The following is a 27,983-nucleotide window of genomic DNA, read 5'->3' as shown; positions in this document are numbered from 1 at the left end:
TAAATATATATATAAATATAAATGTAAAATATTAGGCAGAATGTACAGTGTAGAGTGTGTTTATATATAATATATAATATAGTGCAGATGTGTGTGAGGCAAAATATGTGTAAAGAATAAGGAGTATAAAAATACAAAATGTAAAAAGGGTGTATAATTGACAGAAGTTTAGTATTTTTTAGTGTTTAGTTTAGTTTTTTATACAAAAATACAGTAGTTTATTTTGGTTGGCTGCTGTATTTGCTATTTTATTTTAAAATACATGTTGATTCATCTTTGTCCAACCCTGCGCAGGGATTTCTCCGAACTGAAGCTCAAACATTTCATGTTGGATTTACTGTCCCTGAAATCCTAATCTAGTCATGAAATCCTGAACTAATCCTGAACTAGTTCTGTCTGAAATCCTGAATTAATCATGAACAAGTCCTGCAATCCTAAACTAGTTCTGAAATCCTGAATTAACCCTGAACTAGTTCTGAAATCCTGAACTAATCCTGAACTAATCCTGTACTAGTTCTGAAATCCTGAACTAGTTCTGAAATCCTGAATTAATCCTGAACTTGTTCTGAAATCCTGAACTAATCCTGAACTAGTTCTGACATCCTGAACTAATCCTGAACTTGTCCTGAAATCCTAAACTAGGTCTGAAATCCTGAAAAGCGGATAACTTTCTGGAGGAACTTGCTACTGTACTGAATGCTTCAGTCTACATTTTGCTTGAACAGTCCTGAGGCACTCGTGTTGCTCTTGGGTGTGTTCTGTGGGTGGATTTTCCGCAGAGATCTGGCAACCCATCGCCGGCCGCCCTTCTATCCTGTTAGCTTGACGCAACTTCACCACAGGAGAGTGTTTCTTCATACAGTTATAATCTACATGTATTATGAGGCTCATCTCGGAGATGGATAACATCACCGCTTCTCCGGCAGGTCTGTGGTGCTTTTGATCGTGTGTCCTGTTACTAAGACGCGTCCCGGTCCCTCAGTGACCCGAAGGATCCCACAGACTCCCGGCTCATTCCCGGAGTGTTAGCATCGCTGCTAACTCCGTGCCAGGCTTCCATCAGCACACCGAGGTGAGTGATTCCCGAGCCGGTGTCCGGATCCTGGTGATGATCTGCTTTAATGAACAATTATTGTGCATCTATTGTGTGTTTCTACTGACTAAAAGCCCTACAGCTGATCAGTATGCTAGCTACTTAGCCGGCTGCCTGGTGTAGATGATCGCAGGTGGGTCTGAGAAGGAATGGATGAGGAGATGAGTAAGGAAGTGCTTTGACCTTCCCAAAAACCTCAGCAAAGGAACGCTTCTTTTTTTTCTGTATTATCTTTCTGTCGTCACAAGGGTTGTGTTCCGTGTTTTCGACGTTGCCATGACGACGGCGTGTCAAATATTGTAACTTTCACGTTAAAGGCGAACAGAGTAGCGCTTGTGTTTATGACATGTTGGGGCGTATTTCAAAGCCCAGGAACAGATCACACTAATAATCTCATCAGCTACAGGTGAGTTTCATACCATCAGAGCACATCTCACCTTCTGGAAAGTACCAGGGTGAACTAGGACACAGTCATAAAATCCAGACAAACACCTGCTTGAAACTCAGTCATAAAAATCCGAAACAATCCTGAAATCCTGAGTCAGTCTCAAAGCCAGTCTTTAAATCCTGAGTCAGTTTTGAAGCCGGTCCTGAAATCCAGAGGCAGTCTTAAAACCATGTCTGAAATCCTGAGCCAGTCCTAAGATGGAACTAGTCCTCAAAACCTGAGCTAGCACTGAAGTTCTGACCCATGTCTGAAATCCTGAGCCAGTTCTAAATACTCATCACAGCTGACTATAAAATGATTGTGTCCTGTTTGAGGAAGGTGCAGGTCTGCAGGTCTGCATGTCTGCAGTTCAGTCCAGGTTTTGGCAGTAGATGATGTTTCGAGCAAAGCACTTATTTTGCTTTGATTCATCTCGTGTTTATGGTTACTTCAAAATGAATGTGCATTAATAAAGATTAGGCTTAAATAGTAATACAGAAGATCATTAAGTGATAGCGTGTACACACCTGAATATTGGGTTTGTGAAAGATCTTGTTTATGCAAGAAGATGAGCAGCGAGCTTCTAAATAAAATAAATGTGTAGTAACTGGAGATCACTATTGACTGAGTGATGCTGAAGATGATTCACTGAAGCAGGGAAACCCTGTGTATCACATGGATGTGCTGAATCATAAAATCACATTACATTAGATTCTGTTCAGTGTAACATGAGGTCGAGGCATCAATGGTACAAAATCCTGAAGTGACTTGTGTGAACCTTTTATAGTATCTGCTCATCAGCAAAATCACTTATTCTCTCCATCGCTTAAGTCTTGATGTCCTCATGTGACGAGGGAGCAAGTGAAATAAGGCCTGCATGGGAGCTTGTATTTTTATTAGAGTGACTTCTCAGTGGAGATGAAGCTCCTGTTGAAGGAGAGCTGCCAGATGACTGATGACAGTATCAGGGAACAGCGATAGATGGAACAGTTATCAGGTTGCAGCTTGGTTTTAATTTATGAGCTTGGTGACCGCTAATAACTCGTTTTGTTTGTTGTGTAACAGCGTTTGATTTACACAGCACATGTCCCTGCTCTGTTCTTCTGATCTGTACAAAAAGGAAAGCTGTATTTTGTATAATGGTTATTTCCATCAACACAGACATGTATAAAATTATAAAAGGAAAAATATGACATTGTTCCGATCATTCATTCATTCATTCATTCATTTTCTCCCGCTTATCCGTAAGTCGGGTCGCGGGGGCAGCAGTCTAAGCAGGCCCCCGCCTTCGACTGCTGCCCAATCCTCACAGCACCGTCCCTTACGGTCCCTCCTGCAGGTGGTGAGCCCACGGGAAGGTGGCCCCACGTCACGGACCTCGATATTTCCCTCGTAAGGGACCCCCGGAGCATAGAGGGTTAAGGGCCTTGCTCAAGGGCCCAAGAGTGGCAGCTCAGAGATACCGGGGCTTGAACCCCAGACCTTCCGATCCGCAACCCAGCGCCCTAACCGCTGGAGCCACCACTCCCCCATTGTTCCGATCATGAACATGTTAATTAGCCTCTCGCTGAAGTCAGGAGGAAGTTATTGTTGATGTGCTGCACTATGCTGATCACGCGAGCGTTTTTTTTATGGTTGGATGAGGGAAGTTCTAGTGTGAGGTTTTTTTTTTGATGCCGATAAAAACAGTGTACTTCTGAAACGAAGACATTTTGTAGCTTTTAGTTATCATTAAAATTGTAATTAGTTGTCTGTGTATTATTTAATCATTATTTAATGACATCCTTTGTAACAAAACATTAGTAGCCAAGGGCTTTAACGTTGCCTCTGATGGCCCTCTAAGACAATAATCCCCTAAAACACCACAACCACTGAATTTATTCAACGTAAAGCCAAAAGTAATGGCAGGAATTACTCCTAAGCCACTCTTGTTTAAAGGGATGCTCGCTGATGACTGGTTTTGAATTTGCTTTCTGCACAACACAGTGAAAAGAGACTGCTAGTGTATGGACAGTGTGTAGAACATATTTTATGTTAGAATTTATCTATCATTTATAATAGAATTTAAAGGGAGTAAATATTATTGTTATTAAAATTATTGTTATAACAGTAATTATGCAATTTATGAAGATAAATAAATAATGTACTATCAATAGTTTTAAACTAGTTACCGTATTTTTCGGACTATAAGCCGCTACTTTTTGCCTACGTTTAAAACCCCGCGGCTTAAACAACGAAGCGGCTCATTTATGAATTTTTTTCCTGGGTTTTTCCCGGTTTCACAAACTTCAAGCCAAAAAACTGAACCTCAAACCATAAGACCGATGAAATTTCCGAAAGGGAAACAAAAAAATGCACCAAACCTGTGTTCTGAGCTGCACAGCGAAATTCAGTGGGTGCGGCTTATATATGGGTACGCTTTATAGTCCGGAAATTCCGTTATTTAAATAAAGAAATAGTAAACAAATAAGATAAAACAGCCTGTTTTAAATGTATTGTTGTGCATAAATAGTTTTATTATAGAAAATGATATTAGAGAGAGCCTTTCTCATGGTCTAGGAGCAAACCTGAAAGTCATACTGATGAAGAGGGAGAGAGAAAATATTCAGAATGATAATCAAAACTCTGTAAGATACAGGAGACAAATCAAGTGGTGTAAGATTCTTTGTAATATAATCAACAATTCGAGCGGCAGCTTTAATCATATACCTTAATTCATCATACATCTTTAATTCCATGTTTTTCCAACTTGTTTAAGGAACTATAACATATTTGAATCAACTTCTGCTAAAAAGAGCATTAAATTCTAGCGTAATGAAAATAACTTGGAAAATAACCAATGTTTTTTGCACTTTGCTCCAGATAATTCATCCGTTTGTGAAGCAAAATGATTTTGCTGTTTATTTATCTCTTGTAAAGGGTTCCAGCAGAGCAGTGTTCAGATAAAAAAACAGACAAACTGTGAGCCAATTAATCAATATCAATACAAGTAAAATACGCTTAACAGAGGTCAAAGAGTAAACAGAGTAAACCCTGACACACACTAACATCACCAGGCACACAGAACCCCTGGACCCTCGACCATATGACTCGTATCACTCACAGGCCTGGGGTGCACTCAGTGTTCACATTAAACCCAAAGCTGTTCAATAGGGAGATCAGCGCTCTGTAGCAGAAGATCTTTCACTCCAACCCGTGTCATGCTGGAACAGGTTTGGATCTCCTAGCTGTAGTGAAGGCAAAATGTCATACTACTGCTTTTAGAGACGTCCTTTACATTTGTGTATCTCCAATTTTGCAGCAACAGTTTAGAGGAAGAATCACAAACGGAGTCAGGTGTACCAATACTTTTGTCCATATAGTGTATATTCAAGCTAAATTTCTAAGTGTAAATATTTTCACATTGGCTTTAGTTAAAGAATAGTTTTAGTACTGGTGTAGAGATCAGCGGTCTCAAAGGCATTAAATACTTCATGTTAAAACAATTACGTTCCGTGATTAAAACCAACATACATTTAATATCATAGTAAAATATTTTAGACAAAGTATTGCGTCGCAGGCAGAAATAAGGCTTCGTCTTAGTAGTGGATGTTGGAATAACTGCATATATTGTATGTACAGTTCAACGAGGTTATGTCATTCTTCACAAAGTGATCTATGTAGGCGGAAACTGTTTGATAAACCACAGGAAGGGCAACCGGCTCCAGACAGAATCTCGCATCTTCAATAAAGCACGAATTGATCCAATCTACGTGATCAATTCTATCCATCATTGTTTATTGTGGTATCTTTTGATACACAGTTTGTTGTTGAATGATTTACTCTTAAGTGTGGCATCAGACTAGTGGCATTAAAATATTTAGTTATGTATTTAACATGGGCTTGGTCTGAGATGTAAAAACCTTTGGCTCATGTTGTGTGTCATTGATCAGTCCACTGTATCACTGTATCTGATTGCTGATGACGTATTTGGTTCCAAAAACTCGACTGTTTTTCCGTAAATCAGCTTCAGTGCGCTATCATTTTTTTTTTTTGGTTTAGTACATGTTACGGATGTGAGATAATGAGGAATAGCCCATCAGCACCACTGTTAGCATTGACTCATCGCTGAGTTGCCCTGCTTATGTACATTAATAGGTTTATGCAATGTTTATTTTTACCTGCTCTTGATTAACCTTCAAGATAAACCAGAACTGATGATTGCTGAAGCTTTCCGCTGGAGGAGCAGGAAAGGACGTAATAATATTAGCAGTCTGGAGCTCCTTGGTGTCAGCAGCAATCACATAAACTCATAGTTGTTGCAGAAATGCATATCGTTCATTTTCAAAACTTTTTACAAGTTTAAGTGTAATGTTTACACGGCAGACACTTTCACTGTTTGTTTATAAAAAAGTGCCGAAAGACTATAATTATCATCACCCAAAAAAATTAAAAAGAAAAGTGTTAGATTCATCATTTCATTGTAAGACACGTAACTCTTGAGATTGGAATTGGGTAATATATACGTACATACAGATTGGACGAGCGTGAGTCAGCAGTGAGAGTCAGCTGACTCAACTTTCCTAATGGTCATGCTAAAAGATCTTTGGGTTGTTTTTACGCTCGGGATATTTAGCTGAAAGCCCCTTTTTCAGATCATGTTAGAGAACTTCAATAGGAACAAGGTCATGTGTTTCCTGAACTGTCTCGTTACAGCGGGAGACACTTTACATTCTGCTGTCAGAACGGCACTACATTGTTCTCTCAGTGTTTTTCAAGTTCCCAACACCCCGAGGCAGCAAAGCAAGCTCTTACAACTCCTCCATGTCTTCACAGTAGTACAGGGTGTGGGTGTTAATACACCCTTAAACAGAACGTACCAGAATCTTTTAGCTCTCTCTTATCCTTTATGTGGTTCGATATTTGCTGTTTCTTAAACAGTGCCAGTAATTATAGAGGACGCTGGAACTGTGTGAATATATATATATATATATATATATATATATATATATATATATATAAAATCTCTACACCAATGTTTCATTTTTCTTGTTAAATACTTGAAATATTTCACTAAATATTGGAAAGTTGGCATTTTTGTGCTCCAACCTTTATACCATTTCAGTATATTGAAACATGTTGAGATATAGTTTTGCTGTATCAGCTTCTCCTGCTGCTAACACACAGAACAGGTCTTTTGGACTAGAGACTTTTAAGCAAGGTTAAATATAAACCAACGAATTCAGCCTTGAGTCCAGCAACTCATAATCTTATCACTGAGACTAGATTATCATTTCATTTTCGCTTTCCTTTAGGCCGGTAAACGTCTTGGACGTATGTATCCTTTTGTATTAGTTGAGGAGTTTAAGTTTAGCAGTCCGTATATAAGAAGTTCAGTCGGCTTAAGAGCAAATAATATGTATGTCAGTGGAGTGGTGCTGTGCAGCCTAGAATAAGTATAGGACATAAATCTTCACCAAAACGCAAAGATTAAACTCTTTTATAATGCAATTTATGCAACTGCATTTATTATAATACCAGTAGTACCTCAAACTAGAGTACCGGGTCACCGGGGTCTTACGTGCTCACTGTCGAGCTATACTATATGGACTAGATACATATATGGCTGAAAATATCTGGCCAGAATATGTCTGGAAATAACAGGTGTCTTAATACTTTTATTATATAGTATAGTCCACAAAAAAAAGTTTATAATAAAAGTATTAGGCAACCTGATATTTCCAGCCATATGTAGTTCTTCCCCAAACTATTAGGGGAGAATCAAAGTTCCAGACACACAGTTGTACATGATGACTTTAGGATGCAAAAGTATAAAAGTTTTCCTTCACACTTGAACTTGAAGACCCAAACCTGTTTCAGCATGACAATGCCCCTGTGCATAAAGCCAGCTCCATGCAGAATTGCTTTCCATGAGCTGGAGTGAAAGATCTTGAGTGGCCTGCAACACAGCCAAAAACTAGTAACCTAGTATAAAAACCTTCACTCCTCCCAGAAGAGTGGGAGCAAGTAGGAACTACTGTAAATGTGGAATGGGATGTTCAAAAAGCATAAACGAATCTTATGCCCTGGTGTCCACAAACGTTTGTGCATATAGTGTATTTACACCATAGCATGGTTGTTAGGTTGAACTACATAAATTGTTTACACTCTAAACATCAATCACACAATGTAAAACATCACAAGCGAACACATGATGAGTTTTCTTCTCAGTTAAACTCTATTCCGTTATATATGAATTCTAATGCGACAAAAGTACGGACAGTATATTAAATAACAAAAATGTTGACACTTGTTTTTCCTTCACTGTAAATTTCTCTGGACTTAACTGTGTGTTGATCAAACCAACATTTTTTTGGGTATAACGTCTTGTGTTTTGAAATTCTCTGCCATCGCTTTCCTGCCTATGGTCATAGTTATCATCATAAATGCCATCACAGAGAGAAAAAGTCACATGACTGAAACATGATGGATGTTCAGGATGTTTATAAAATATCCTGAAAGAGAGAGAGAAAAATCACATCCAATTGGTTAATATTTGTATTATGTTTCCATTTGTTCTTTTCTATTGATCTGTAGAAACCAAAACTGGTTTTAAAATGGAGAACAATAAAGTATAACAATAGAAGGTATTTGGAGAAGTTGTGCTTCCAGGTGATTTTGTGAAATTCTGTAATGTTATTGAGTTGCTGATACAGGTATAACCCACATTCATGACCTGCTAACGATCACACACAGCCTGTGTAGCCAAAACAGATCACTTACCCTTGAATTGATCAGAATTAGAATAGACCCCCATCACTTTAACACGCACACATACACACGTCCTGAAATCTTATCTAATCCAGTTAGAACTAAAGAGCAAATTCTCCAGAAATGTGTTTAATACATTTCACTGAAGCTCTATAAACCAGGCTTGAACACATACAGTACTCGTTTTATAAACCTTTCCATTGCCAACTTGTTCCATTATTGAGTGTCTTCAAATAAGCAAATAGTATCGCATCACTAATTAATGTGTACCATGGTTCCATGTAATAGGATCCATTTAGTAACACTAGATCGTTCTCTCAGCTCACCTTTAGCCCCTCTGAAGAACTGCTAGTATTTTCTACTGTTTGTACTTTATTATCAGTATTATCTTAATAATGGTGGATGTTTTGGGAGGATGCCAGACAGTAGTAGGAGCAGTGATGACACAATGATCATCAGCCAATCCATAGCTATAACATGACCATTAAACACCTGCGTGACAACTGATTCATGATATTTTATCGACTCAACCCTGATTTATTTTTCTCTGAAACCTCGGGTACTTCTATACTACTAAGCTTCAAGTGGAATCGCAGTGATGAGTGATTATGAGCATCATTACAGCTCAGTGCTTGGATCTGATTGGTCAGAAGATGGACATTATTTTCGTAAAGTAGCAGCAGTTCAGCCTGGAACATGAGCAATATGTTAATGTGCTTTTTAATGTCCATGAGCATTTTTTTAATCGACTATGTAACTGTTTACTATAGTAAGGGTTAAAACTCAGGGTCCAGCAACTATTTCACATAACGGTAGCTGAATAATACAGATTTAAAAAAATCGTGCGTTGTGATCTGAAAAAAATAAAATAAATATACAGTCATGCTGTAATTACCTCGGCCTTGTGTACCTACAGCCAAATGTTCTTGAGCTGCTACCAACAGAAACACACCCCATTAATGTTACACAAAACATTATAAAAAAGAAAAGGCGCTCACGCGCATGTTCTTAGAATGCACTTATTATTCATAGCGTGTAACGAACTCTTACCTACATTATTTCAAGGTCCATCCTGTAAGATTCTTCTGTTCACAGCACAACAGCTTTTTTATTATGTATTGAAGCATATGAATTTGTGCATTTACTCAGTGCTTATTCATACAGCTGCTCAGATTTCCATTCCTACAATTATAAGTGATAATATCTGACTTATTGGGTTATAAATTCAGATGCAAATGAACGTATCAGTAAAAGTGGGAGTTTCATGCATATACTGGTGGTGAGGGAAAGACAGACTGAACTGACTGACCTCCGTTTGTCTATTGTTGAGCCTTTTTCTTGGCTGATGTCACAGAGTGCTCAGTGTGTGTGTGTGTGTGTGTGTGTGTGTGTGAGATGGAGAGAGAGAGAATGGTCTGAGGCTGTTCTTTACAGATCATACACATTTCAACATCAGAGAACGTTTCTCAGCTGCCTTTTATTTTGTTTTCTTTAGTTGCCATTACGTAATCTCTGAGTCACACCTGAGACTTGCAGTGTCTCGATACTGAGTGGGATGTTTGTTAGAATCAGAACACTGTAAGGGAATGCTCCAGCATGAGCTGAGAGACTGACGAGTATGTTTACTAGGCAGTCATTCTATTCCTGGATCTGAGCTCCTTGTTGCATTTCTCTGGTTGCACAGAATCATGTTACATCGAAACCTGTCTTTCCTGTTTTATGCATACCATACGCTCTTGGGCTTTGTTTTTATTTTGCTGAATTATTATGTAATTTGAGCTGTTTTAAAATTCTAGCGTTTCAATTAACTTTTATCTATTGCTTGAAATTACAATAAATACAAATATTTTTGTGCTTTCTTTATTTCCATGTGTAACCTATATGTTGTGTGTGTGTGTGTGTGTGTGTGTGTGTGTGTGTGTGTGTGTGTGTGTGTGTCCAGATTGAGAATGCAGCTGTGGTGAAGGCTTGACTTGTGCATGATGCTGGTGCTGTTTGTGCTGATGATGGTTGCACTATGCGAGAGTCGGGCCTGCTCAGGCTCGGGAAACTGCTCGCAGTCCATCAACGCCTCCAAGGAGTGGTGCTATACGGCGAGAATCCGCAGCACTGTGCTGCAGGGACTTCCGTTCGGAGGAGTTCCCACCGTCCTCGCCCTCGACTTCATGTTCTTCCTGGTACTTCATGGCTTTGTCTAGAATGTCCTAATGCCTATTATTTTTTGTACATGTATTAAGTCAGGGTTTTTTCCTCTAAAGGTGGCTGATCACATTTCTTCAAAGAGCTGCTGATTTCGCATCATAATGCAGCACAATACACACAGCGAAAAAGTATTCCCCTCTCTCAAAGAGCACGTTTATGACCATATAAAGTTCTGCATTTATACTGTACATCGTATTGTTCATTCTGCACATACTATATACATTTTCCATACTTTCCCACGGGTAATCAAAAAGAAATGGGCTGTTTTTTGTTTTTTTTTTAAAGCCTTGATTGTTTTGCGCTTTGTGGTTTCTAGGAAACATGACAAGTTGTGGCTTTTTCTTGTCTACATAAATCCAAGAGACAGCTAAAGGAACATTTGCTTCTAACTGGTAAAAGTGAACTAACTTGTTTCGGCTCTGTAGTTGATAGCAGTGTGGCGTGTTTTGTATATGGTGCAGTTATTGAGACTTTCCACTGAGCTGCTGAGAATTCTCCCTTCTTCACTTGAGGGAGACTTGGCAGGGTCTCTTTCTCTCGTTCTCTCTCTCTATTACACACACACACACACACACACACACACACACACTGTGCATCATATATATTAGTCTTGTGCATAACTTGACCCTCAATTGCAACTGTTTTCCTTTTTAAGTAAAAGAGGATCTATTTGTATAAATGGATGCAGTATGTGTCATAGAGCAGATGAAACCATTTTACATTTTGAACTGCTGTTTGCTTCCTACATTTGAAGCATTGTGTCACTTTCTGTCATGGCAATTGAGTACAGTCTTCTATGCTTGGTCATTTAGCTGTGTTATGTGTACTCATGTCTGTATTAGTCTGTGTTGTTGAATCCTGCAGTGCTGTACAGTGCCTGTAGTTGGAGCCTTCAACAAATTCCTTGTATGCTAAGGCACACTTTGAAAGTTTACAGTTAATACAGAAAGTTTTGACTATCTTTTATTCAAGTAACTTTAATTTGATTATCTGTGTGTGTGTGTGTGTGTGTGTGTGTGTGTGTGTGTGTGTGTGTGTGTGTGTGTGTTTATCTAGGGGCTGCTTTTTGTGTTTTCTTTCCTGAGGAAAGTAGCGTGGGATTATGGGCGCCTGGCGCTGGTCTCAGATGCAGACAGGTGAGAAAAGTAAAGCCATAATGATCTAATGTATCTAATGTATTCTATTCTTTTTTAAAGTAGTCCTATCCTCTTCATCAAGTGCCCTGATGAGCAGCTGCTGTGCAGCTTCAGTTTTGTACTGCACATCTTCTGTATTCTTCACATTTATTTATTGCAGTCCTTAATGTCAGAAGGTTCCTATGTTGGTTCTAGCATGAACCAAAATCCTGTTCACCAGCGGAGAAAGTATTCACCAGCACCAGTCTCTCTCGCCCTCTCTCTCTCTCTCTCTCTTTTTCCTCAGGGATTCTGTCATCACATTATCCCATCACACTCATTTTTTTTCTTTCTTCTTCTTTATTACATTTAAAGGCAGGATCAGCGATACCGGCGTCTGGACGAGCGAGAATAGTATGTCCTGATTTACGTTCATTATTTCTTTGCAGTTCTCGTTCTCTCAAACATCTAATTAAGCTATCCCTTTCTCTTTCTCTCTCTTCATCTGGGTTGGTGTGAATTTCTTTTAACATTACTCTGTACATGTTTTTCCAATTACACTAGAACATAAGTTCCTGTCGTTCCTGTACATTTTTCCTACCGGTGGAGGGATTTTCTTTTCTTTTAAATCTAGTCATGGATTAATCAGTGATACATGTGTTGTTTATTTGATGCCCAGCATGCGTTTTGGGGACTTGGCAAATGCACCGAATGCCTCTCAGAGTCAGGCTGTTTGCAGGGAGAGGTAAAGCTCTGTTTTATTAGCTAAAAAAAAAATGAAACTGTTTATAGTGTAGAGCTAGCTAAATATGTGATTGATTTATTTATCAGCAAAGCTTCCTGGATGGTTCTGAATTTGTACATATTGTCCACCATTGTCTCTCTTTCTAACATTTGTTATAGCAGTGCACTGTTATCTGCTGAACAGTGGTGATTTCTCTCATTCTTTATGTCTCTAACCATCACTAAAATCTCCTGTTTCATCTGCATGTCCCTTTCTCCCAGTGAAATCTTTGTCCTTTATGTTTGAAGTTGATCCTAAACTATATGTACACCCAGGAAAAAAAAAAAAACGTTTGAGGCTAGCATACTAGCTATGTGACGTGACAAAAACAAAAAGCCTTGCACAAGTCTATCCCAGCAGGTATGCTCAGATTTTAAGGTGTACAGATTATACATGGGTAAAAAGTTAACACAGGTAATAGTGGTATGTATTGTAAAGACTACCAGTCTCTATAACCACCAGTACGCTGCCTCTCTAGCATTTTTTTCAGACTGAAACACGATTTGAAGATTATCATCTATGCAAATCACACGCAGTAAACTGGTTTGTGTTTGTGCACAGCGTGGCTTCGGCATTGCAGACGCCTGTCGATTCCCGTTACGAACGATTGACTTCGGTTTCCAGTTCCATCGACTTTGACCAAAGAGACAGCGTAAGTGTCATATTTACAATCGGCTTGGTCGAGTTTACCCAACGCTTTCCCAGCATACAGCTGCACACCTCTCGCATGTCACTCCCTGGCCAAGCCTTAAATACACACCTACGTATTTTGTAAAGGTTTGCTCGGCTTAGTCTCACAGCCGTCTGTTTGACTTTCCCTTTCCCATTTTTCCACAGGGAGCAAACCACAATGTGTGATATAGTGTGTACTTCAAGGGTGCAGCTTTGCAACCGTGACCAAAAGAAACTAATAAAGAATACTTTAATAAATAATATACTTTTATACAGTTAGTTAGCTGTGTATCTTCAGGCTTACAATCATTTACAGCAGCACATACATACTATACAGAATACTCTTACACTCATAGCAACACCACACACTAAAAAGTAATGCTGTGTACACACTCATTCTATAAATGTGTTCTGTTTCTTCCTTGCAGGGTTTCTGTTCTTGGCTAACAGCCATCTTTAGGATCAAGTGAGTTCTCTGTACTTTTACTGAGCTCTTGATTGAGTCATTGAGTGAGCTGAAAGGGTGAGATAAGTGGGCTGTGTATGAAAGCTTTCTGAAATATTGTTTGTGTGATAAGTATACCTATGCACTTTTAATATGGCCCTGCATCCTTTTTTTGTCCCTCAGAGATGATGAGATCAGGGAGAAATGTGGTGAGGATGCAGTGCACTACCTCTCATTCCAACGCCACATCATAGGTCTGCTGGTGGTGGTGGGCGTGCTGTCAGTGGGCATTATCCTGCCAGTCAACTTCTCAGGAGACCTTCTGGGTGAGTCATCACTGCACAGGAAGGTTAATTTGAGTCCACAATTCTGATTCTGATCATGTCTTTTGTCCAAACAGCCACCATCTTTTCTGGTCAGTGTTTCAGATGTTTTATTGAAGACATGTGAATTTAATGATCAGATTAACCAGATTTCTGTGATCTGATCCATTGTTCATTATTGCTTTTCCTTGTGCTTTACAGATCATAATGCATACAGTTTTGGGAGAACAACAATAGCCAACTTAAACTCCGGGTAGAAATTCTGTTTTTGTTCCCTTTCGTTCATAAGAATCATTTGCGTATGATAATAGTCTCTGATTACATTTGATGTACGAGTTGTGTCCTCTTTTTGTAAACACAGGAACAACTTGCTATGGCTGCACACTATCTTTGCATTCCTTTACCTGTTATTTACAGTCTACAGCATGAGGCGACACACCTCCAAGATGCACTACAAGGAGGATGATTTGGTGAGAAAGCTGCAGCACTACTGCGCTTTTACATTCCAAACTAGTACTTTATAATTCATAACCTTTCAAGACCTTTTTCTTGCCTTTTACAGGTGAAACGCACTTTATTCATTCATGGCATTAACAGATATGCAGAAGAAAGTCAGATTAAGCTGCACTTTGAGTAAGTTCATTAACGCAATATTTATCACTTACATGTCATATTATTGTAGCGGTTCAGTAGCAGTGATTCCCAGATTATCTGTTACTCATTACCTATAAAATGGTACCAGATTTATAAAATGATATATAAAGATGGTGCATGTTTTTTGTGTAGGAGGGATGACTTACTCTGATTACCACATCAACATTTACCTTACTGAGGTTGTGTAGTATGTGGAAGAGGGTAGATAGTTCTTTCCTCCGAGTGTGATCAGCAGTCCTATGTTCAAATGGACAGCATGGAGTGTTGGCTTCAATGGCTTGCAATTGCAAACATGCCCAGGTGGTAACAGTGCTATAATGTGGAAAGCTGGCTGGTGGGTGGGATTTTGCAGATCCAAATTTCCATTCGTCACTAATTAAAGTCTCTTTTCTGCTCTTTTTCCCCCTTTCTGTCTCCACTTCACACACAGGCAAGCGTATGAAAACTGTATTGTGCTGGAAGCTCGCATTTGTTATGATGTGGCCAAACTCATGGCTCTGGACTCTGAAAGGTGAGCATTAACCATGTGCAACTCAATTCCTTTTAACGGCTAAAAGCATACTAGCATGCTAGGTAGATTAGTGAGTGGTGATCACTGAGCCTCTCTCCACAGAAAGAAGACGGAACGCAGCCGGAAGTTCTACACTGACTTGTTTAACAAGGAACACATACTCACTATGATCAACCCCAAACCATGTGGCCACCTCTGCTGCTGCATCATTAAGGGCTGTGAGCAGGTGAGACCACTTTAGGACAATAAGTATTTTAGTGAATGAACTGAATGGAACTGGTTGCATAAAATATATAAATATATAAATAGAGGTCTGCAAAAAACTGTTTTTGAGCAAATTGTACTGGGTGTCATACAAGATGTTACCATTGATTGGGAAGATTTATGTAATCAGTTGAAACGGTGTAGCAGGACGTTGGAGTGCTACTTTTCAATCAACCAAGCAACTGGATCTGTGGAGAAAATTGATATTTCAGTGTTTTCAAGCATAGCATACAGCTAAACAACTCAGTACTGGGTTTTGGAAAAGAACGTATTTGCATGAACCAACTAATCTTTGTTTATATTGCGAGTCCATCAAAGGAATTCTCAGTACCGTTCAGGTAACTGACTGTGTTCCACAAGGAACGAACTAAAATGAAACCACATTCTAGGTAAAAGGCTAACTGCTGTTTCTTCTAGACATCTCAACGCTGTAATTAGCAAACAGGCTTTGCAAGTCCTAATGCTAATTTTTTTAAATGCTTTTTTTTGTCTAAAGCACTTTACTCCTATCCATTTAATTTGCATGTTTATTGGTACAAAGTCAAAAGACATTATGTCTGTAAATGTACTTACTTAAGGACATGTTTAGTAAAATATATCACCAGAAGAAAATTATACGTAAAGGTAAAACGTTTAAACGTGTCACACTTGTCCACCTTTATAACTGTTTTTGCCATAAAGATTGCCCTAGATGTTTACATTTTATTCAAATCTACATTACTACTGGATATATGTACTGGAAGTATAGAAAATGGGCAGAAAAAACCTGACTGTGTATTTCCCCTGATAAAAGTCTATTGGAAACAACCACTTTTTGAAGACGAGACTGAATACACAGGCAGCAGTGACATGTTTTGGAAAAGTAGAATGAAATGAAGAAATCTAGGGGGGGGGGGACTTTCAGATGCTCTAAACATATAATACCGAGCTGGGATCATTTTGGAGATGACAGCATTGTGTGGCTGGTAAATAACGTAGAGGGTTGTGCCACTATAGTCAAAAGTGGGTGGATGAGTATTTTTCTTTGTCTCTCATTGTCTCTCACTTGCCTCGTATTGTTTTTCGTGACTCTATTAAAGCTCTAGTACTACTATAACACTATGTGTCGGAATAAACATGTTGGATAAGCTCATAATGATTACTTTGGACTTGTTTAGCTCCTTACACTTTCCCACTTGGGCCTCTGTGAAATCTCTCTTTTATCATCTGTTACTCATCTGCTCTTAATTATTTCTGTGTGTACCATTATGTCAATAATATAAAACACTATGTATAATAATGTGCACTTTTTTAATGGATGTGACGGACCAAAGCTCGACCACGTCAGCACACATCTGTGTATATTTGTATGCATTTTTTGACATTAATGAAAAGTAAAACTAATGTGTCATGGTGTTGTGCAGAGGGAAGCAATTAACTACTACACTGAACTGGAGGCCAAACTGAGAGAGGATTATAAGAAGGAGAGAGAGAAGGTCAGCACTAAGCCACTGGACATGGCCTTCGTCACCTTCCAGAATGAAGCCATGACTGCACTGTAGGTTTGACATTATGTTTTCTGAATTGTACAGTGAACGTGTTTTGCTTGGAGTTTATTGGTAACTTCACAGACTCTTGTGTGTCTCTATCATCAATATTTTGAGAAAGTGATGCAGATTCAGTGAAAACTGTTCCCTCTGTATTGTAGTTACGCATAAATACCTAACAGACTGGAATTTCAGTGTAATGCGGGATGATGTATTTACTGATGCGTTCTTTGATTTGCTGTCCTCAAGACATGTGATAATATCAGCTGTAAATGGTTCCTTCTGCTAAATTGATGTACTGTCTCTTGTGGAAATCTTGCCTGGAAGCGCAGTTCCTAAATTTGTTCTTATTCTTGCCAATTCTTTTCACTTCTTTTCACAAGTCTTTTTGTATTGTATATCCCCTTCTATAGCATTCTTAAGGACTTTAACGCGTGTAAGTTTCACGGCTGTCAGTGTCGCCGCGAGCCCAAATCCTCACCGTTCAGCAGCATCCTACATACACACAACTGGTCAGTCTCCTACGCTCCTGACCCACAAAACGTCTACTGGTGAGAGCCTCTGTGAAGAACAGCCTGATCTTACTCCATCATAAATCACCCCAATAAAGAACAACAGCTTTTTTTTCCACACGTTAAATAATACTATGGTCGTTTCTTTTCCAGGGAGCACTTATCCATAGGTGGCGCATCCTGGTGGCTACGCTGCTTAATCATCAACTGTTTTCTCTTCATTCTGCTCTTCTTTCTCACCACTCCCGCCATCATTATATCCACCATGGACAAGTTTAACGTTACAAAGCCAGTGGAGTACCTGAACGTGAGTGGGTGTTGCATGTAACACAAGAATGCCCTCGCGTTTAAATGCATGCTGTGTTGTATGCAACTTTGATTAAATAATATACAGATTAAAGAGAAATGCAGTCATTTTGTTGTTTTAGGAATTCTTTTTAAAGAGTTGTTAGATATTTTAAAGTAATAAACTGAATGGATATGTCACCTCATCACCATGTCCCCCCCTTCATTGTGTTCTGCTTTGGTTTGGATTTTCAGAATCCCATAATCACCCAGTTCTTCCCCACTCTGCTCTTGTGGAGCTTCTCGGCCCTGCTGCCCACCATCGTGTACTACTCTGCTTTCTTTGAGGCACACTGGACACGGTATACACACACACACACTTCTCTGCTTCCTTTCTGTCACACATATCAGCTAGCACTGTGTTAGAAGAGCACATAATGGTGCCACAGGAAAGTTTGAGTTCTGTGCATGTTGACACTTGACAATAGCTCAGACAATGGCTGCTCATCAAGGATAAATGCACACCATTCATCTTCTCTCTTAAAATTCTGTTAAGCTGCTTTGAGACAATATCTGTTGTGAAAAGCGCAATAGAAATAAACTTGACTTGACTTGTTGGACATACACTTATGGTCCTCTTTCATACTCTGGTGTTTTTGGAACTTGTTTTGTTAACAGTTCCGGGGAGAACAGAACCACAATGCACAAGTGCTACACCTTCCTCATCTTTATGGTCCTGCTACTGCCATCTCTGGGCCTCAGCAGGTATATCTGGAATGCATCAAGTTCTTCTTCAATTGGAGAAAAATACAATGTGGAGGCTTCTGGCCTCCTATCTTACACCGGTTAACTTTACAGTATTGAATTAAATACTTCATTAATATGTTTTAGTATTATGAAAAGTTACATGTATTTAATAAAATGTTCAGGTCATATACAGACTTTGAATTGGGTTATTGCTGGTATTTAAAGTTTTTTCAAAGATGAATTAATGTGCTTTATTCATTACCAAGTAACATCTTTAATTCTTTCCCTAATGTAGTTTGGATGTGTTTTTTCGCTGGCTCTTTGACAAGATGTTCCTTGCCAACGCTACAGTGAGATTCGAGTAAGTGTATTCTGTGATTGTATGAGCAGGCTCTTACATTCCTTATGAGAATATTACTGATCGATTATGAGTATTAATGATAATAAAACACAGTTTATTTTTTATTATGCATAATGTTTGGGCTATATCATATCATATTGTCAGCAGTGCCACTTGCAGTTTGTAATATCTTACGTTTACAGCTTTAAGTCGATCTGATTTCCTGTGACTGTTCATATTTATTTACTGATTTTCTTTTCTCTCATTGCTTCAGGTGTGTATTTCTTCCAGACAACGGGGCTTTCTTTGTTAACTATGTCATTGCCTCTGCCTTTATTGGTAATGCCATGGATCTGTTACGCATTCCGGGTCTGCTCATGTACATGATCCGTCTGTGCCTGGCTCGCTCTGCAGCCGAGAGACGTAACGTTAAAAAGGTAATTCCTTCTGATTGCGTGCACAGATGGAATCATTAACGAGATAACGAATGGAACAGGAAATAAAATTGAAAAGATATTTGATACTTTAAATCAAAGCCCTTAATAATGCATTTATTATGATAGTTTGTAAATGACATTGGATCACAAAGCAAAATGAATGTGACATTTGTTACGCAGCATCAAGCGTACGAGTTCCAGTTTGGCGCAGCATATGCCTGGCTGATGAACGTCTTCACCGTAGTCATGACTTACAGCATCACCTGTCCGATCATCGTTCCCTTCGGTAAGCTTCTCTTAGACTGTGTTCCGTTAAATATGGTCAAATACGAGCTGCTTTAAATACACCTAAACATTTGTCTACAGAGTTTTAGTAACACCCTGTTTAAGTTTATATCATTAATCAATGGCAGAACTCAATACCACATCCTGAAGTAAATCACAATATTGTCTGGGGGTTGAAAACACAGCTAATGGATCATTTTGTAATCTTTTCTAATAGCTGTAATGTCAACTACGTTCTCCAGCATAGAGTATACTTAATGTCTTAAACATTACAAAAATTATATATAAAAAAAAAAAAAAAAATTTTTAAATATGATGCAAGCATTTTAGTCATGGAATAAATGGAAGAACTAGCTATTGTTAGAAAGAAATAAATGTGTGTATGAATAAAGATTAGTAGCCTCATGTTTCAACTGAAAGTAGCTGTGAATCAGCGCTGAGCAACACAAACCTCAAGTTCATTGAAGCCGAATACTGTGGCTTGATTGCAGCTGTACAGAGATGTTGCTCATGCCAGGAACTGAGGTCGTATGATGAAGAAGTCGAACAAACGTGTCAAAATCTCCGCCTTTGCAAAAAAAAAACAAGTTGTTTCTAAAAATGACCTGAACTTTGTCTCTGTCTGCCTTCAATTTAGGTTTGATGTACATGTTATTAAAGCACCTAGTGGACAGGTATAATATGTACTATGCCTACCTCCCGTCCAAACTGGATAAGAAGATCCACTCTGGAGCTGTGAACCAGGTGGTGGCTGCACCCATCCTGTGCCTCTTCTGGTTGCTCTTCTTCTCCACTGTACGCACAGGTGAGCAACCTTCGAGGAAACGAGAAAATTTTAAAAATCTAATTCATTAAATTCTCTGTTTTTCTCTGGTAAAATATTCTGGTGTTACCACGTTTATAAATAATGACTGCAGACGGATCGTTCAAAATTCATCGTATTGTGTATATACTTCTTTGTATTCTCATTTAACAATTTTATTCTAATGTGTTTGAATATAATTCGAAATATAATCAATAAACACATCCTTATTTCTTGCATATTTTTTACCTGTTCTTTGCTTGCCTTAGGGTTCCTTGCTGCCACCTCAATGTTTACGTTTGTGGTTCTGATCATCACCATTATAGTTTGCGTATCTCACGTTGTGTTCGGACATTTTAAGTACCTGAGCGCACACAATTACAAGGTATGTTTATAAATCATGTTCCTGTAAGTGTATATGTGTATCGTACTGTTCTGTGTGAACCTGTGCTTCACATATTCTCTACAGGTTGACTCTCATGACGTGGATGCAGCAGAGAATGGACAGCTGCCTGGAACCTCCCCACCCACCAAATCTGCGGTGAGATACAATGACTGAGTGTGCAGTCGTTTTCCTTAAATATACATAACTGTCACATACTTGCTATGAGTACACAGGTAAAAGATTAAATAAATGTGAGACTGATGGCTTTTATTTATTACTGACAAATGATAATTGATGACCCGACAATTATCTACTTATCTGTCATATTCAAATCAGTGGCATAATCTGGGTTTATTGAGACGGGTAATTTCCAAGGTGTCATTATGTCATTTCCAACCAAGTGGAGAAAAAAATATGGATGCCTCCACAAAGCTGTGTCTCGTTATAGCTCATAAAAAGCTCCTTTAACATTGAGGATTCGCCACATTTGGATATATTGTGATTATGTTGCTGTAAAGCACCAAAGAATCTTTCAAGCTTTTCCCAACGAGCTGCAGTTGTTTGACATTTGCTTATATTTTTTGTTTTGTTTTTTTCTGTCTTGCAGCAGATGTACATTGCGCAGGTTCTGCAGGAGCAGAACCTGGACGAGACAGGTTCCGGGAGCGGTTCACTTCAAGATGACGAGCTCATTGCACCAGGTTCTGTTGTCAATGAAGGGGATTTCCAGTCAGGAGAGGACAGTCTCATCGACAACGAGGTGCACCAGTGAGGCGCACTCCGGTTAAAAAACAAAGCTAAACAGACTGCAATTAGATCAAAAGACAACACGGTGTACTGAGATCGGATAAAGCTGTGCTCCAGGACCCTTACTCTGTCCACACCAGGGGATTGGGTCACACTTGGACATGTTCCTTTCTTTGGGCTTGGAGGGCAGCTTGCAAACACTAACAAGGCTCGACTATTTCCTTTCTTACTTGACATGGAGGAAACCACTTCTGCTACTACACACTAACTTATAACTCATCAAGTTCACCCAGGGGCTCGTGGCGCTACTCAATAGTTTGTTCACATCATGTACGACTGGTTCTCCATCACCCAAATCTCCTTCGGATGGAGGAATCTGTAGTGATTGCAGATCCATGTATCGATAATATTTTGAGGGTTTTGCTTTGGGAGAAATCCTGATGATCATGGTATTTATGTAGTATGTACCTGTTTTGTGTTACAAGTCTAACGTTTTCAATCAGTAGACTCATGTGTTCATAAACATAAACTGTTCTCTAAGGTTTGTATTTAACTGAATACACTCCAACTGGCTGTCTTAGGAAATGCAGGTTCTGTTTTTTTTTCTCTATTTAAAAAAAAAAAAGCATGCACGAGTTTTGCAGTGACGAGCCAAAATGTTGACGTTACAGATGTTCTTCGTGGCTTCAGCTGTAACTGATCCAAGTACTTTGCTTTCATACAGTGTTTTAAAGCTGACCTAAACCCGGAGCTGCCCTGGCTCCCTTCATCTCTCTCTTTACCATGTTCACCACTCCTGTGTGTCCATGCAGAAGCGGCACCGTCTGTCCAGCGAATCACTGGATAGACCTCGCGGGTTATTCATTATCATCAGGGCTAGTTTGCAGAGATGTGCTCATTCATAATGAGATTTACTGAATACTTTATAAAACCAACTGTGGGGTTATAACACTCATAATAGATGCCTTTACTACCTGATTGTAACTTGATCTTGTGGTCTCTTGATTTTTGGTGGATGTTCTCAAAGGCAGACTTTGTAAAGTCGTCACTTCCTTGCACGTCTGAGCATGAAAGTTTTTATGTATTTGACTTTTTGACCTTTTTTTGGCGGATGAGATTCTTCTGTTAAAAAAGGATACTGAATGTATATGTAATTGTTCTGTTGCTAGCGTATGGACGCGACACTGTCAGATCCCTTAAATTACAATTTTATTTATTTTTGTTGAACCGCAAAATCTTCTTTTTCCTGCCATAAAATTCTGAACAATGTAGCAATGAACACATTCCACCATTAAATGCGACTGTCCTGTGACACAACAGTGAATCCTTCGACGTGCAGATATGTCATGTCTTCATTTTTGTGGACATCTGTGTCCAACCTTCTTAATAGAAAGAAAGTAAAGGAGCAATAATGAGAACATGAGTTCTCTGTATCACTGTAAAATCGCATGCAATGTGGGCAGGTCCTGGTTGGTACTACTGGAATATTTGTTTGTGTTTTAATTGTTTACATAGATTTTCTGTCAAATGTTCAGCTTGTAATATTCTTCATTCATCATGGATCCATGGTGAGTAGTTTGTGAGCCTATGACTGCACATTAGAAGGAGAAGTGATGCAATAATTTTTTCTGTACAAGCAACATGAAAAATGATGTAAATCATATAATCTCACTAATTTATGAATGCCAGCGATGCTCCTACTCATGTTCCAATGGCAATGAAGCTGCTCCTTGTGTTACTTTAAACATGAATCATGGTGACACTAAACACTCATGATGATGCAGCATTTCCATCACACAGTAAACACTGTAATCCTTGGGTTAATAAAACCCCTAAGGTTCTCTGATTGTTGTCTTACCTCTGGGTGATGTTGGACCCTGTAGAAGATGATGATGATGGTCAAATTGCGGAGGTTGCACTTTACGCACACATCTCTGTTGACGCTTCTCTTTGTTCCTGAGATGATATTTATTTCATTCCCTACAGTTTTTCTGTGAAACAGAAGACCACTATTTGACTAAAGTGGAGCTGTTGGAACATTTTTGTGTGCGTATAGACCGGCGCGGCACTGCTCTCATGAACACTACTAAACTGTGGCATTTAGGGACATGTGTACAGCTCAAACATGTACAATTATGTTTTTTTGATCAAGAACACTACGCATCTCTTTTGTTGTGACCGCTATGGAATGCAAACCAGTTGCAAAGTTTTCTATTGTAGCTTATTCCTCAGAAATCTTTTTTATAATGTCTACTTCAGAGCCTTCCATGTCCTTAAAACAATAAAAATCAGCTTTGACTGCTCAAATTTGAGTGTTGTTTTTTCTTTTTTCTTTTTTTTTTTTTTTTTTACATTTTATCAATTATTCTCACTATAGTGCATCTCTCTGGTGGTGAATCCAATAAGTGAGATGATTCCAGATCCCAGATGGAACTTTTGCCTGAAAACGTGGCCCTTCCAAAAATGTTTGAATGATACTCCCAAAAAAACCTGCTCAACTTCACCACTTCCTTCTCCTGAAGTTCACTGCAAGAACCTTTGATCACATTAAAATGTCTGAATCCTCACACACAGCTCCAGTGCGGACTGTGGAGCATGTTAGATGTGATCTGTAAGCCCTGTTGAATCAAAACGTTATCATTGCTATGAGTTAGTAGTATTAATAGTGGTGCCACTGACACTATAATGATGTATTGCTTTGGTTCCCTCCTGCAATCTCGTGATTTGCCATTAGAAACCCTGCGTCATAGATGCAGTTCCTTGACCCCTCCAGTAGATGGCGTTTTCGGTATTAAAAGTACTGTAGTTTTGACAAAAAGTGCAACGTGGAAAGTTTAAACGTGCGTGACAACATCACGAGGGCTTACAGTTCACATCTAACATGCTCCACAGTCCGCACTGGAGCTGTGTGTGAGGATTCAGACATTTTAATGTGATCAAAGGTTCTTGCAGTGAACTTCAGGAGAAGGAAGTGGTGAAGGCGATGGACGGAGCAGTGGCTGTGTTATTAATCTCTCTCGCGATGTTTGTGGGATGTTTTCTGCTCGGACTCATTCCATTACTGGTCAACTTTTCCCAGGTAATAACAAACCATGTCATATTTATCACCTCTGTAAAGAAATGGAAAAACATGCCTGTCTTTACTCTAATACTTATTTACCCCACTGATCATTTCTGCTTTAATGTTTATAGTCCATATTAACAGTTTATTACTCTATAATTGGGTTGATCACAAACTCTAAAGAAGTTTAGAAATGTGCAGGTTCTAGTTATTTACATATTCATGTTATATAGAATGTTTGGATTTGCATGTACTTTATAAAACTATAAAAATCTGTATTAATTAAATGTACAAATATAATGAATGCTATTTGTTTGTACCTTTTATGACTTTTGGAAAAGCCTAACTGTTAAAACACTTACTGACACCCTACAGCAGAAACAGCAGTTTATTACTGTGTTTGGGGCGGGGCTTCTGTGTGGCACCGCCCTCGCGATTATCATTCCGGAAGGGGTGGAGCTACTGGAGGGGTCATCCAGAGGTAATTCATATTACTTACAGCATAATCACTGACCCAGATCAAATCTAACTGTACTCATGAAAATGCCAGAATACCTTCATCTGATTATATCGTATCTCGTAGTTTATAATGCAAACTGTAAAAACATCAGGAAGTGCTCCTCTCGTGCTCTTGCTCCTGTGAGCACTGAGCCCCAAGAAATAAACAAACTTGTTCCATCCCCTGTCCATCATCTACACTTTGTTCATGAATCAACACCGCAGTCTTAAATTTATTTAAGGAGTTCATACCTAAATAAAAAGTTCCACACTCCTACTGATTGATACCATTATATCCCAGGGGTTATTGTTGCTCCTACTGTCTCATAAAGAGGATCGTTTGAGAAATAATTGTACATCTCTATATTAAATATTTGTTCATGTTCTACACACATTTCATCCTGAAGGTTCGTTTTGCTCGGATGCAACAGCTGAGCGAAACAACTCGGATTCGATTTCCGCTCTCAAGCCTTCTTCAGAGAAACGGTTGCGTCCGCACGTCTTCATTGGAGCTTCGCTGGTCCTGGGGTTCACACTGATGTTTGTGGTGGATCAGATTGCTGAGTACTGCTCTGCACATGGTAACTGTGCACAAGCTCCTTTACACGTTCATCTTTAGCCATTAGATGGTTTTCAAGCCTGTAAAATAATTAAAAGCCCTGAATCATTACCCAAAGTGTAACATTATGGTATTTAGTTTTAGTTTTAAATATGTTGTATTGTGAAATATCAGAATGGGGTTCCAGAAGGTTTAGTTTGTTTCAATCTCAAACAACAAACAGCATTTCTTTAATCTCTCTCATTCTAGTCTCACGTGCGAGCGGATACAGCGGCAGCACCACTGCGACTCTGGGTCTCCTCATTCACGCAGCAGGTATTGACAAATATTCACTTCCTTATTAGACTTGGCAAAAATAAAGCACACTTCCTGATGAGTGTGCAGTGGGTTGGGTTTGCAGTCTGGGTCTGATTCTGTGTAACAGGAAGAAAAGATAAAGGCCAAAATCGGACAATTTCTTATTGCTATGACTCAATTTAGCTTTTTCTGTTTTTGCTTTTCTTTTATTAACCTCGTTCTAATTGTGCACTGGTGTATAAATCTGGGCTGAAGAGAAAAAAAAAACACACATACTTCGTAGAAAAACCTGTTAATGGAAAGACCCCATTACATCTCCATTTGTGTTTATCTCCTACATACTGTAGATAAAAAAAGGAGCTCAATAGAGTTCACTTCCTTTATTCCTAATTTCTGCTCCATGCATATGTTCAGTTACAGCATATATGTTGTTTTATGTGATTATCTACACTCACCAGTCACTTTAATAGAAACACGTGATTCTTCCAGCCGGTCCTCCAGGTGGAAGCACAACGGACAAATCTTTCAGATACAGGACAAGAGCTGAGGTGTGATGCGAAATGTACCCAAAGCTCAGGGTCTGTATCTGGAGGGTTTTATAGATTGTTTCGCCTTGATGTAATTGTTTGACTCAAAAATGAAAGAAAGAGCAGGAGTACAATTTTCCTATTAAAGTGATCCGTGAGGGTATTTTTTTAATACAAAGACATGTTTCCAGTTTGGTGGATGATGAGGTGTGTATTTGTGTGTCTTTGTGTATTTGTAGCTGATGGTATGGCTCTAGGTGCAGCTGTTGCATCATCTCAAGTGTCAGTTCAGGTCATTGTCTTCTTTGCTGTAATTCTACACAAGGTAAGAAGACCTTACTCACCATGTTCTCCTTTGAGAAATCCAAAATCCTGCTTAATTCCTATAATGAACTGAAATACATTATTTTAAATTTAGGAATTGAGCGTCAGGTCTTTTGAACTGAGAGAAAACTAGTGGCCTGTGAATACAGGATTTGTGTAAATAAATGCAAGAGTTTTTATTTCTATTAAATGAGAGCTGGTGAGAGTCAGGACCTACTGCACAGGACATACTCATGTCTGCCTTTGATAAAGCTTTTCTTTCCTTCATTGGATGAAATTTCTCCTCTTTTGCTTTTATTTCTTATGATTTTCAGTCTACATTTTTTAGCCCTGATGGAATATTTATAAAGACAAACTCATATGTAAAAGCAGCGATGTAGACTTCAGTGAGAAGCTCAGATTCAAGAACTATTTTGTTTGTGTAATCTGAAATTTGGCTCGAACTCTGACATCATCCTGCTTCACTTTTTTTTTTCCAGGCCCCTGCTGCGTTCGGCCTCGTCTCATTTCTCATGCATGCAGGTCTGGAGAAACGCACAGTTCAGAAGCATTTGCTGGCTTTTTCCTGTGCAGCACCTCTGACGGCAATCTGCACCTACTTCATCCTAATCGCGGTGAGACATCTAACAGGACAAACACATTCTGTCTGCTTTCTGCAGGAAGAGCTGGACCGAGGAAGTTTGCCTCATCTGTAAAAATATAATGTTTGTTTTTTCCTTTGTCCTTTTCACATGTGGTTCTGTACATAACGTATCTTTGCTAGTTTAGCAAATAGTGATGTCATTCAGAGTAACCACACGATTAGATACGAATCCGTGTCCCAAGGATCATCTACACATTAGTCATCTAAATCATTAATTTTTGAACCCATACAGACTGGTGGATCATCAGAACACAGACTCAGTGCAACAGGAATTGGCATGCTGGTCTCTGCTGGGACTTTCCTCTACGTGGCTACGGTGCATGTTCTTCCTGAGATTAACAGCAGAGGGCAGCAGCGGTCCGGTCCGGTCCACCACCACGCGGGAACAGGAGCGTTCCATCACACAGGACTCGGTGTACTGGAAAGTGTCACTCTGGTGGTCGGAGCTGGACTTCCGGTTCTCTTAGCCCTCGGTCTACCTGAGGAATGAAACTTATTCGCTGTCTAAGATTCCCTGTGGGACTTTTTTTTTTGCATTTTATTCTTACAATTGCTCCAAGAGTTCAATTATTTATTATTATTTTTGTAGCCTTATGCCAAATCTGTGAACTCAGCAGTATTTTTATATTTCAAATGCACTGGTCCGTGTTTCATTTCACTGAGAACATCATGCTGGTGTTGATCCAGGAATTCACCAACACCGAAATTACTGCTCCACAATTAATTGTATCGCATCGCAATGGCGCGATTTAATGAAATAATGGAAGG

At 39.1% G+C, this 27,983-nt stretch overlaps 2 protein-coding genes and 1 long non-coding RNA gene across 12 annotated transcripts; 2 read left to right on the top strand and 1 right to left on the bottom strand.

The window, feature by feature from the left end:
• Positions 1 to 217: 217 nt before the first annotated feature.
• On the bottom strand, positions 218 to 2,243 carry LOC310724808. The gene is made up of 2 exons (XR_014533170.1): positions 1,174 to 2,243; positions 218 to 1,113 (listed from the first exon to the last, which is right to left on the bottom strand). It is a non-coding gene; the product is annotated as an uncharacterized lncRNA (long non-coding RNA).
• tmem63ba (transmembrane protein 63Ba) lies at positions 265 to 23,613 on the top strand. Of its 10 annotated transcripts, none has more exons than XM_083539118.1 (26): positions 265 to 1,072; positions 10,213 to 10,447; positions 11,529 to 11,608; positions 11,963 to 12,001; positions 12,267 to 12,332; positions 12,933 to 13,023; positions 13,472 to 13,509; positions 13,672 to 13,814; positions 13,889 to 13,903; positions 14,013 to 14,064; positions 14,173 to 14,281; positions 14,374 to 14,444; positions 14,896 to 14,976; positions 15,079 to 15,202; positions 16,644 to 16,777; positions 17,180 to 17,317; positions 17,432 to 17,585; positions 17,819 to 17,925; positions 18,242 to 18,328; positions 18,606 to 18,671; positions 18,925 to 19,087; positions 19,268 to 19,373; positions 20,010 to 20,177; positions 20,444 to 20,559; positions 20,644 to 20,715; positions 21,170 to 23,613. In XM_083539118.1, the coding sequence occupies exons 2-26, from the start codon at positions 10,250 to 10,252 to the stop codon at positions 21,329 to 21,331; spliced, it is 2,580 nt and encodes an 859-aa protein (XP_083395244.1). In that variant the 5' UTR covers positions 265 to 1,072; positions 10,213 to 10,249; the 3' UTR covers positions 21,332 to 23,613. The 10 variants fall into 10 exon arrangements, with proteins under 10 accessions (XP_083395244.1, XP_083395246.1, XP_083395243.1 ...); XM_083539116.1 differs by having other exon boundaries at positions 664 to 1,072; positions 21,167 to 23,613; XM_083539120.1 differs by lacking the exon at positions 13,889 to 13,903 and having other exon boundaries at positions 267 to 1,072.
• Positions 23,614 to 23,952: 339 nt separating this feature from the next.
• On the top strand, positions 23,953 to 27,970 carry LOC310724804 (zinc transporter ZIP9). Its single transcript, XM_083539159.1, has 7 exons — positions 23,953 to 24,385; positions 24,743 to 24,848; positions 25,273 to 25,446; positions 25,674 to 25,739; positions 26,488 to 26,573; positions 27,052 to 27,186; positions 27,448 to 27,970. Exons 1-7 carry the CDS (start codon positions 24,290 to 24,292, stop codon positions 27,703 to 27,705), a joined length of 921 nt encoding a protein of 306 aa, XP_083395285.1. The 5' UTR covers positions 23,953 to 24,289; the 3' UTR covers positions 27,706 to 27,970.
• The last annotated feature ends 13 nt before the right edge of the window (positions 27,971 to 27,983 follow it).

The sequence above is a fragment of the Silurus aristotelis genome (assembly GCF_946808225.1).
Source record: "Silurus aristotelis genome assembly, chromosome: 4".
NCBI classification, from domain to species: Eukaryota; Metazoa; Chordata; class Actinopteri; order Siluriformes; family Siluridae; genus Silurus; species Silurus aristotelis.
This window is presented reverse-complemented; position numbering and strand designations above follow the sequence as displayed.

Excerpts from the sequence above, each read along its gene's own strand:
- LOC310724804 (XM_083539159.1), top strand. The coding sequence starts at position 24,290 with ATGGACGGAGCAGTGGCTGTGTTATTAATCTCTCTCGCGATGTTTGTG. Across the intron at positions 24,386-24,742 it reads TACTGGTCAACTTTTCCCAG|CAGAAACAGCAGTTTATTAC; the intron begins GTAATAACAAAC and ends GACACCCTACAG. Across the intron at positions 24,849-25,272 it reads ACTGGAGGGGTCATCCAGAG|GTTCGTTTTGCTCGGATGCA; the intron begins GTAATTCATATT and ends TTCATCCTGAAG.
- tmem63ba (XM_083539116.1), top strand. The coding sequence starts at position 10,250 with ATGATGCTGGTGCTGTTTGTGCTGATGATGGTTGCACTATGCGAGAGT. Across the intron at positions 12,333-12,932 it reads CAGGCTGTTTGCAGGGAGAG|CGTGGCTTCGGCATTGCAGA; the intron begins GTAAAGCTCTGT and ends GTTTGTGCACAG. Across the intron at positions 14,977-15,078 it reads ATGGCTCTGGACTCTGAAAG|AAAGAAGACGGAACGCAGCC; the intron begins GTGAGCATTAAC and ends CTCTCTCCACAG.